Here is a 12,076-nt window from a genome sequence, read left to right on the forward strand (position 1 = left end):
ATGTGTGGTCTACTTTTGAATTTATGGTGTGAAAATGCTCCATAAATGCCCCATAGCTTCTCTAAATGCTACCATCTTGTATTAAATTTATGTTGATGCATCTTGTGTGAAGTGTTGTGACCAGCAGGGAATTTGTTGGATAAGTGGCTGTGAAATGTTTTAGGTGTACCTCCATATTATACACATATGATTTTTGTATAAAACTTAGACAGTGAGCTCAATTTCATTCAGCTTTTGAGCTATAGTGTGTGTGTATATACAGTAAGTATATATACAATGTGGAAAATAATTATTTGATCCCCTGCAGATTTTGTAAGTTTGCCCACTTACAAAGAAATGAAAGGTCTATCGTTTTTATCATAGGTGTATTTTAAATGATAGAGCCAGAATATCAATCAAAAATCCAGAAAAAACACATGATACAAATTATATGAATTGAGATGCAGTTCAGTGAGTAAAATAAGTATTTGATCCCCAAGCAAAATGTGACTTAGTGTTGGCAAGCACAAAGGTAAGATGTTTCTTGTAGTTGGTTACCAGGTTTGCACACATCTCAGCTGTCGCTTGGCAAGTCGAAGTTTCAGCTCCCTCCATACATTTTCTATAGGATTAAGGCCTGGAGACTGGCTAGGCCACTCCATGACCTTAATGTGCTTCTTCTTGAGCCACTGCTTTGTTGCCTTGGCAGTATGTTTTGGGTCAATGTCATGCTGAAAGACCCATCCACAATCCATCTTCAGTGTTCTGGCTGAGGGAAGGAGGTTCTCATCCAAGATTTTACAATACATGGCCCCGTCCATTAGAGAAACAGCCCCAAAGCATAATGTTTCCACCTCCGTGCTTGACTGTAGGGAGGGTGTTCTTAGGGTCGTAGTCAGCATTTTTCTTCCTCCAAACATGGCCATAGAGCTCAATTTTGGTCTCATCTGACCGCAGCACTTTCTCCCAATCCTTCTCTGAATCATTTACATGTTCATTGGCAAACTTCAGACGGGCCTGTACATGTTCTTTCTTGAGGAGGGGGACCTTGAGGGTGCTGCAGGATCTCAAATCAAGGTGGAGCTGAAAGACCCATCCACAATCCATCTTCAGTGTTCTGGCTGAGGGAAGGAGGTTCTCATCCAAGATTTTACAATACATGGCCCCGTCCATTAGAGAAACAGCCCCAAAGCATAATGTTTCCACCTCCGTGCTTGACTGTAGGGAGGGTGTTCTTAGGGTCGTAGTCAGCATTTTTCTTCCTCCAAACATGGCCATAGAGCTCAATTTTGGTCTCATCTGACCGCAGCACTTTCTCCCAATCCTTCTCTGAATCATTTACATGTTCATTGGCAAACTTCAGACGGGCCTGTACATGTTCTTTCTTGAGGAGGGGGACCTTGAGGGTGCTGCAGGATCTCAAATCAAGGTGGTGTTTTGTGTTACCAATGGTTTGTTTGGTGACTGTGGTCCCAACTGCCTTGAAATCATTCACAATCTCCTCACATGTAGTTCTGGCTGACCCCTCACTTTTCTCATGATCATCCTTACCCCATGAGGCGAAATCTTGCATGGAGCTCCAGACTGAGGGCGATTGATGGTTATTTTGTATTCCTTCCATTTGCGAATAATCGTTGCAACAGTTGTTTCCTTCTCACCAAGCCTCTTGCTGATAGTCTTGTATCCCATTCCAGCCTTGTGCAGGTCTACAATCTTGTCCCTAACGTCCTTTGACAGCTTTTTGGTCTTGCCCATGGTGGTGAGGTTTGAATGGATAAAGAGATTCTGTCGACAGGTGTCTTTTATATACATAACAAGTTGTCGTAAGGAGAACCTTCTTAAATTGACAGGAATAATCTGACTAATCTGTGTACCACATAGCCAGTCTGTGGGAGCCAGAATTATTGTTGGTTGGTAGGGGATCAAATACTTATTTTACTCACTGTATACGTGATGAGGACACAGCTAGAAAATCAGTGCCATACTGACACCACCAAAAAACAAGTCCATACGTTGAAGGCTAAAGAGTTGGCTGGATTTGTGGGAGGAGTTGCACCGGCGACTCGTCATTTAAGAGGGGTGGGAGGGAGGTGTTACCTTTGCAGCCGAAATTTTCAGCTGACTCTTCCTCCCTTCCCCTTTTTTTCCTTGAATTTACTAGAGTAGGCCCCCTTATTTGGCATTGCTGACCTCAAGATCATGGCACACCTCAGGTTTGTATCTTGTATGTGTTGTGCACCGTTCGGGGTCATGTGAGACTCCAACCACAAATACAAATTAAGTAATGTACTAACACCACCGGAAACATGTCCACAGATATTAAATGAGTTCTAAAGTTACAGCATATACTATTCTGTTAGAACATTAGCATTGTAATAGAATACATACTATAGTTGTTTTTGATAATACAATCAAAGCTTTTTTATGTAATGAGTGCTGCCTTCTATCTTGCAAAAAAAGGGGTTGTTTGACTCCTGGAGATAGCAAACTCTAATGATTACCCTTGTGACCGGTTTATCTACCATATCCGTAACCATCAATTGGCAGAGACAAAAGCTAACAGGAACGGACAACCCCAAGAGAGGGTGGTCCAAGGGTTAACTGAGGAATGGGACAACCGGTATATTGAAAAATAGAAAATTCTTTATTCTTGATAAATAATCATGTGTATATACAGCCAAAAACTTACTGTCAAAAATTTTTAAATCAATGACACTACAAAACTGATGGTCATTAGTGTGAATGGATCTAGTTTGACCCTCTAAATTCTATGCGCATAGATTTTGTCCAAAAATAGCAGTTTTCAGTATTGGATCTGTTAAACTCCGTAACAGGCCAGGAGGATTTGATCCTAGATGGATAATTTTTCACATTTGGTTGAGAGCTTGATAGTGTATTCCACAGATCGCCACTTCAAAATAAAATGTATAAGCCCGTGATCGGCAATACAAAATAGAGAGTAGCTTGTTCAGGTTCTCACAAGGTGAGGGTAAACCAGCATGGGTGGTCATTTGTTACATCGTTCCTAAATAAACAGAGAACTCTTTTCTTGTAAATGGAATTCAATCATGAATTAGGTTGATTCAAAGCAAGGGGAGTGTGCGCAGATCGGAGAGACAGTCAGCATGTGTGTCTGGTCGTGATACATTTTGTGGTGAACTATGACAGGTGAGTCTTCCCCTTGACAAGTGGTGCCAGGGGGGTATTAGTCCAGGTGGGACAATAATGATTTCCCTGTTGATAGGACGCCATGAAATAGCCACACATTTTTCAGAATTTCATGGCGGCCTAACAACAGGTTTAAAAGTAAAGGCGATATATGCACTTAAGTTACCGCAACGGAGGGGGGACTTTGACACTGTTCTCCTCCAAAAAGAAAAAATGTGGGTTTACAGGTTAAACACTCGGACGCCAATGGGCTTGAATAACAAATTCAATCTCAATATGTTTCTGTGAACCTCTCAATATCTGATAAAGACCATCTGAATAGCTTACCATTATAACTATATTTAGGCCATATAATCATCAGCATACTGTCTGTTCCTCCCTTTTTTATATGTTCACATTTAGCATGTTTTTATTAACCATATCTCCGTTGCATATGGAGGTCCATTTGCAAGGAGAAAATGGTTCAATGATCCAAGAAAGCCTGATGAATAATTAACAATAAGGGGGGGACGGCAAATATATGCGTCCGATACCTGAGAACCTGTACGTCCTGACGAAGCCCTGAGTGGAGGGGCAAAACGCGTAGACGCCGCACATCAATACAGGTGGATGACCCGGAGGACGGTGGACATTTTGTCCCGTCCCCAAACTTCAGCATACCCTGGACCTATTAGCAGCATCAGTTTTAAACCTATTGAGGTCTATCAAGTTACACCGCATTTGGCACTCGAGAACTTTGTCTTTGGAGTTTTGAAAAAGAGCGTCAGTGAAAGCAAGACCCGAAAAATCCAAACTATACAAGCATGGGAAGTGTTTGAAAACGAACATCGGTGAACAGACAACCGAAAAGTGAGTAGGACTGCCGTTATTTTCTATATGAAAAAGGGAAATCATTATTGTCCCACCTGGACTAATACCCCCCTGGCACCACTTGTCAAGGGGAAGACTCACCTGTCATAGTTCACCACAAAATGTATCACGACCAGACACACATGCTGACTGTCTCTCCGATCTGCGCAAACTCCCTTGCTTTGAATCAATCTAATTCATGATTGAATTCCATTTTGAAGAAGAGTTCTCTGTTTATTTAGAAACGATGTAACAAATGACCACCCATGCTGGTTTACCCTCACCTTGTGAGAACCTGAACAAGCTACTCTCTATTTTGTATTGCCGATCACGGGCTTATACATTTTATTTTGAAGTGGTGATCTGTGGAATACACTATCAAGCTCTCAACCAAATGAATGTGAAAAATTATCCATCTAGGATCAAATCCTCCTGGCCTGTTACGGAGTTTAACAGATCCAATACTGAAAACTGCTATTTTTGGACAAAATCTATGCGCATAGAATTTAGAGGGTCAAACTAGATCCATTCACACTAATGACCATCAGTTTTGTAGTGTCATTGATTTTAATTTTTTTGACAGTAAGTTTTTGGCTGTATATACACATGATTATTTATCAAGAATAAATAATTTTCTATTTTTCAATATACCGGTTGTCCCATTCCTCAGTTAACCCTTGGACCACCCTCTCTTGGGGTTGTCCGTTCCTGTTAGCTTTTGTCTCTGCCTTCTATCTGCCCGTCACATTCAACGACTTCCTGATTTTCCAGTGTGCTTTGCATCTCGTGACCTGCTGCTTGATGTGATGTAGTTTTGGGTTCTCAAGACTATATAGCCCATAATGCATTGCTTTATAAGCAATTATAATTTTACATTATACAAATAGTCCTGCTGCACTCCTTACCGGAAATCCCAAATTAGTGTGGGTGCTTGAAATGACTGTGGATGGCGCCGATTGGAAACCAAACTCGTTCAGGTCATCAGCACACCATAGTTGAATGAAGAAAACGCCTATTTATTGACGCATATTGTTATTACATGAATGCAACGTTTCGGGGGCCACACAGGGTTCCCTTCATCAGGCTTATAATGAAGGAAATAATGAAAGCAGACAGGTGATGGATAAGGTTGTTCAGACATAGCCTAACTGACTTACCAGGCTTAACCCTGTAGAAGAAACACTACCCAACACGAAAAGTCTGCAACTGCCAACAGCTGTCTCTTGCTCTCCCGCTCATGTACTGGGCAAAGCTGGCCTTTCTCATGCTGTAATAATAAAGGCAGCGTGGCACTAGTCTCAGGCACTGTGAACATAGTCAAGACGCAGACTTTTAGGTGGTGACCTCTCGTCCTTGTCATGGGGTTAATTGAAAAAGTTTGCTGCTAATTTTGCTCTCCCCGGTAAACATTTTATACATGAAAATTATCCTTAATCTCCTTACTTCCAATGAGAACATGTTTAGATTTAGTAGCAGGTTAACTGTTCATTTTGCCTAAGGGATGATACACAAGGTGACATACTTACCATATTCCTTGCCCCACCTGAAGTTGACACTCACTGTCCGACACACCGATATGTGGGTGGGCTCTTAGCACCCTCTGTACAATGCAGGACTACAGATGTTGCATTGAACAGGATGATGCCAGAGAGCTGCGACCGCTTGGCAGTGAAGAGAAGAGGCTTTGAGGGACCGGTCACAGTAAGAGGAAGAAGCCTGTGGAAGTGAGGAATGAGCTATGTACCGTATATCAACTTTTTAATTATCCCCTAGGCAAAATTAGTTTTCTCTCTCATGTTTAAATGTAAGAGTGCTTTTCAGTGTACGATGTTGAATAGGATATACTGTATAAAAAGATTTGTTTCATGCATTTGAGTTCAACCACAATAAGATGTTTCTTTACCTTTTTTTTTTGTTGGGTTCTATAACCCAAAGGTTTGCATTTCACATTGATATGGATCTTTGCTTTAAACTAACATATTTTTTTCATGATTTCACACTGGAGGGCATTGTGAATTTTTTGAATGCCAGTTATTCTTACCATGCTAACTTGGTTCAGAGCCTCTGCTAGAAGTTTCTGGTTGATGCCGCACAAATTAGCCACTTTGTTCTGACATTTGTGATGAACATTCATAGCACATTCTATAGAATTAATGATACAGTGTTACTGAACATAGTAGATAGGACTAACATCACTGGTTAACAACACAACTTGGGTAATGAGCAGAATCTTTGAGCTAAAAGATGAGATGGTCTGAAAAAAATCGGTTTCCAACATAAAACTTGGGAAAACAGATAACATATATACTTATAAACTGTACCACATAACAGACACACACTATAAGTAATTAAATTAAGCTACTAAAATTCTAATGAAAATCTTTAAGGGTCTGTTCACAATAGATGTGTTGGGGCTGTACTAGGTGCCTTTTCCAGTACAGCCCCAATGCACAGACAAGGCAAAGACGCATCAGTGCGCCAACCCGCGCATGCGCAGAAGACCTGATGACGGCAGGAAAATGCCCAGGAGGCACACAGGAAGTGACCTCAACCTGATGGAAAAAGGCAAGAAAATGCCCAGGAGGCGCACAGGAAGTGACCTCAGCCTGATTGAAAAAGGCGGGAAAATGCCCAGGAGGCGCACAGGAAGTGACCTCAAACTTCAATCATCACTTCCCTATATAAGCCCAGCCCAGACACTGCCAAATTGCTGGATTATCCTCAGCCCCCCCTTGTTCCTGTGCTAGTGTGTGATCTGTCTGAACTTGTTGTGACCTGGAAACCTCTTGGACTACTCTTGAATGCTGCCTGCCATTGACCTCGGATTTGTACCTTGACCATTCTACTTCTTTGCCCCTTTTGTGCCAGATTGGAACTGACCCCGGCTTGGATCTCGACCATTCTTCTGATCAACCCTTGTGTACTTCGTTGCCAGAGTGGACTTGACCTAGGCTCGGATCTCGGACTAAGGCTTGCACGGTGCTCTGCACCCCTGGCACCCGTGCCACTCGGTGTCCACCAAGTCTCTGTCTCCATCTCCAGAGACTTCAAGGACCCGAGGTGCAAGGGAGGCCTCCCCACTACTTCGGTCTCACCTCAGGTACATGGCTCCAGTGACAAAAATTCCATGATCACATACCAGTGGTTATAATTCACACTATTAATGGTCTAATATTGTTAGTGGTGTAACTCATGATTCATTGTTGGGACCGTTACGTTTAAAATGATAGAGTTTGGGATTTAAAGTACTATTTCTGGCTTTGCAGATGACACTAGACCTATGAAGTCGTAAAAAGTCCCTACAAGATGTCTCCAACTACCAAGCCGACCCGGATGCAAAGCTTGATTGGGCAACTACTTGGCAAATTAACCCCTTCGTGACTGACGACGTACAGTGTACGTCGCCAGCATCGGGGCTGTTTAAACAGACTCCCGGCGACTTTTGCCGCCGGGACTCTGTTTAAACTTGTAGAGCCGACTGTCGGCTTTACAACAGAAGCGATCCTGGCGACTTACCTGTCGCCAGATCGCTTCTGTGTCCCGAAGAAGGGGCCGCCCCCCCCCCGCCGGACACCCCCGCCGTGCTTCCCGGGCTCCGTTGCCCCTCCTACGGGCCCGGGACCGGCGATCTTGGTGTCCGCGGGGAGCTGGGGAGGAGGTCGACGAACTTCCGTTCATCGATCCCCTCCCCGTTCTATGGGACCGGGAGCGATGCAGATTGCATCACTTCCGGTCCCTGGGCTGTCAGTTCTGGGCTCCTGGAGCCCAGCTATAAGCTATTGAAGTGCGATCTGCACTTCAATAGCTTATTTCCAGTGTAAAGGTGACACTGGGGGTCTTTTGGACCCCCAGCATCACCTTAAAGAGTACCTGTCACGACCATCTGCTATCACATGGGGGGGCTTGTAAGCCCCTCTATGTGATAGCAGTCAAAGTAAAGTAAAAAAAAAAAAGCTTTTTCAATTAAAATTAAATAAAATCAATCTAATAATAATAAAAAAAAATGTAAAGTCCCCCGCGAGCACACGCGTCGTGTGCGCCTATGTATGAAAACGACGAACGCGCTACACATGTTGGGTATCGCCGCGCACGCCGGAGTGAGAGCAATAATTCTAGGGCCAGTATTTTGGGGTATCTCTAAATTGATGACCTGTGGGGGCTTTTAAAGCGTCTTCTATTGACTTTTTGGGGTACTGCAGTTTTTCGCCGTTTCACGGACGCACGCAATTTGTAACCTATGCATGTTGGGTATTGTTTTACTCGATGTAACCGCATCTTTTATATGTCATTTAAAAAATTGGTATTTTGTTGTGTTTTGGGGCATTAAATTAAATTTTTCACTAAATGTTGGGGTTTAATAAGGAGTTGCGCTAATATTGCGCAACATAAAAATTTGCAACTACCACCATTTTATTCTATAGGGTCTTGGCATTCAGAAAATATATAATGTTGGGGGGTTTTAAGTCATTTTCAGGCCTAAAATGTGGAATATAACATGGGTGCAAAAAATGAAAAAAGGGCCTCAGTCATGAAGGGGTTAAGTGTAATGTTGATAAATGTAAATTCATATATCATACATCTATGGAGAGTACAGTGTGGGGAGTCAGTGAAGAAGGATCTAGGTGTTCTGGTAGATCACAGCAAGCAAGGCCAAGTTGCATTTTCTAAAGTAAGCAATATACTTTTTCATCAAAAGAGGTATAGGCTCCATAGTGAGAGACACCTAATCTTGACCCTAAAAAAAGCATTGGTAAGACCTTGTTTTGAATATGCAGTTCAGCTTTGGGCTCCAGTTCTTAAAAAGAATGTTGTGGTACTGGAGAGAGTGTGCAGAGAAGGGCAGCTAAGCTAAGGATAAGGAGGCAAAGAGAACCTCAGCGATGAGGAAAGATTAAATGAGAAATAGTAACACCTGTTGGGGAATTCTGCACATGGCTTCAGTCTGGCTGCAGTCCTGGTGGTTATGGCCTTGTTCTCTTCAGCCCCTCTAACCTTTTATAGAGTTAGAAGAATGAGTGGACCTGTGAAAGTTTAGTTTATGTGGGAGCATGTAAGCGATACTCTGGGAGACTCCGGGTTGCCTTGCACCAAGTGAGCTTGTTATGGCTAAATAATGAGACTTTTCTTTTTAAAACTATACTGAAATGTAAACAACTTAGCACTTTCCTCTGCTGTTAAAGTATATACATTTACTAAGTTTGAATGCTAATTTGTTAGCCTGGATTTGTGGGAGGAGTCGCTGTCCGGCACTATATCTTGCCCCCCTCTGGTCACTAACTTTCCTGCAGTCGTTTTCCTTCCTGCCTGTCGTGGTCCGAGTCGCTCTGACATCACTTCCGGATTTTGTGCTGGTTTGCTGTGGTCGCCGTAAGTGGGGCTATTTGCTACTGTCGGTAGCTACCGATTTGGGGATGCTGACCGAGAGGCAGGACAGGAGGCTGGGGGCGGATGATTCTCATGTTGCTTTAAACCGAGCGGCAGCTCTGTCAGCTGTGGCAATCTTGAGCAGCAAAGCAATATGGTTGATTGCTCCGCATCTGATACACGATTTACACACGACTCATCAATCAGTGTATTTGTTTGTACAAGTTTTAGGTCACATTTCTTTCAACCGTTGTTTTGTCTTAAACTAGGTTCTGAAGGATTATTCAGTTTCTGGAATAGGTGATGCCTTGTTCTAAGATGTGTTGTTTGTGGGTGATGGATTCAGCAGTATTTATATACAGTGAGGAAAATAATTATTTGATCCCCTGCAGATTTTGTAAGTTTGCCCACTTACAAAAAAATTAAAGATCTATAATTTTTTATCCTAGGTTCATTTTAAATGATAGAGACAGAATATCAACCATACATCTAGGAAAAAACACATGATACAAATGTTATACATTGAGTTGCAGTTCAGCGAGTAAAATAAGTATTTGATCCCCTACCAACCAACAATAATTTTGGCTGCCACAGACTGGCTATGTGGTACACAGATAAGTCCTGTCAATGTAAGAAGGTGCTCCTAACGACAACTCGTTATGTATATAAAAGACACCTGTCCACAGAATCTCTTTCTTCCATTCAAACCTCACCACCATGGGCAAGACCAAAGAGCTGTCAAAGGACATCAGGGACAAGATTGTAGACATGCACAAGGCTGGCATGGGCTACAAGACTATCAGAAAGAAGCTTGGTGAGAAGGAAAGAACTGTTGGATCAATTATTCGCAAATGGAAGGTATGCAAAATAACCATCAATCGCCCTCGGTCTGGAGCTCCATGCAAGTTTTCGCCTCATGGGGTAAGGATGATCATGAGAAAAGTGAGGGGTCAGCCCAGAAATACACGTGAGGAGATTGTGAATGATTTCAAGGCAGTTGGGACCACAGTCACCAAACAAACCATTGGTAACACAATACACCGCCTTGATTTGAGATCCTGCAGCGCCCTCAAGGTCCCCCTCCTCAAGAAAGCACATGTGCAGGCCCGTCTGAAGTTTGCCAATGAACATCTAAATGATTCAGAGAAGGATTGGGAGAAAGTGTTGCGGTCAGATGAGACCAAAATTGAGCTCTTTGGCTTTAACTCGACTCGCCGTGTTTGGAGGAAGAAAAATGCTGACTATGACCCTAAGAACACCATCCCTACAGTCAAGCACGGAGGTGGAAACATTATGCTTTGGGGATGTTTCTCTACTAAAGGTACAGGCCGACTTTGCCGCATTGAGGGGCCAATTTACGGGGCCATGTATTGTAAAATCTTGGATTAGAACCTCCTTCCCTTCAGAACCAGAACACTGAAGATGGGTTGTGGACCCATGTCTTTCAGCATGACAATGACCCAAAACATACTGCCAAGGCAACAAAGCAATGGCTCAAGAAGAAGCACATTAAGGTCAGCTGAAGGGAGCTGAAACTTCGACTTGCCAAGTGACAGCCAAGAAACCTTAAGGATTTAGAGAAGATCAATCACGTCACACATGCATCAATCACAATTTGCATTTACGATACAAATGCTTTTTCTGTCTAGTCGGTGAAGATTTTGTAGCTTACCGAGTCTAATGCCTTGAGGTATTAGGTTAGTTGTTAAATTACCTTCTTAAGCTCAATCATACGTTGTAATACCTCTAATGGCCAGGGATGGAACTCAGCTGCAGAAATGCATGAGTAAGTCAATAGGTCCGAGTAACATAACCAGTAGTAACAAGTTGCAATGTTAACTTCACATCACAGCTTAAAGTCGTTAGCTTAAAGTGACATTAAACCCTCAGATTTTTTAACATAAAACAATACTGTAATGTGTGCCTTAATGTAATCCATGGTTGTTTCCCTTCTCTTTGCTGCTCTTCCTTTTAAATCTGTATCTGTTCTCATTCTGGGCAGAACTTCTGTTTTGCAGCAGACTGCCTTGTCTCAGGAATGTATATATGGTGTCTGTGTGTAGGTTTGTAACCTGAGCCAGCACTACAGGAAGAGGCCCTGAGCTGCAAAGGGAAGTTCTCCCCAAGCATGAGAAGACATGAGGATTTAAAAGGAAGAGCAGCAAATAGAAGGGGAACTACAATGGATTACAGTAAGGTACACATTACAGTATTGGTTTATGTTAAAAAATCTGAGGGTTTAATGTCACTTTAAATGAAACCATAGCAGCAGTAGCAAGTTTGAAATGTTAACTTCACATCACAGCTTAACCACTTCTCGGCCGTTGTAAAAAAAACGGCTGGGCAGGAGCTCTCTAGATCTGAGCGGGCGTCAGCCACGCCCCCTCGTGCGAGGTATTTGCCCGGTATTTAAAAACAGACAGCGATGCCTGTTAACATACAAGCGATCCGCCGGGTCTCGCTTGTATGAGGTCCCGGTATGTGCACCCCGTCCGCGGCTCCCCCCTCCCGCTGTCACGCTGGTCCCGGGCTCCGCTGTGCCCGGTGCGAGCCCGGGACCAGCATAGAGCCTCTGTCACAGGGGATCAGTACACGACCTCCCTCCAAGCCCCTCTCCGCTATCAGAATGCGGAACTGATGTATATTACATCACTTCCGCATTCTTGTGTCACTCTCCAGCTTCAGATGCTGCAGAGAAGCTGATGAAGCAGGTCTT

The 12,076-nt window shown here is 43.1% G+C and overlaps 1 protein-coding gene across 3 annotated transcripts in view; it reads right to left on the minus strand.

Moving 5' to 3' along the window:
• Positions 1 to 12,076, minus strand: part of PRKCD (protein kinase C delta) — a 156,825-nt gene that overhangs the window by 54,417 nt on the left and 90,332 nt on the right. For all 3 annotated transcript variants that reach the window (XM_018569615.1, XM_018569616.1, XM_018569617.1), the window contains exon 8: positions 6,038 to 6,138. In XM_018569615.1, coding sequence (XP_018425117.1) covers positions 6,038 to 6,138 — 101 coding nt within the window. The remainder of the gene's footprint in view (positions 1 to 6,037; positions 6,139 to 12,076) is intronic.

The sequence above is a fragment of the Nanorana parkeri genome, unplaced genomic scaffold (assembly GCF_000935625.1).
Source record: "Nanorana parkeri isolate BGI_ZX_2015 unplaced genomic scaffold, ASM93562v1 scaffold1366, whole genome shotgun sequence".
Lineage (NCBI taxonomy): Eukaryota > Metazoa > Chordata > Amphibia > Anura > Dicroglossidae > Nanorana > Nanorana parkeri.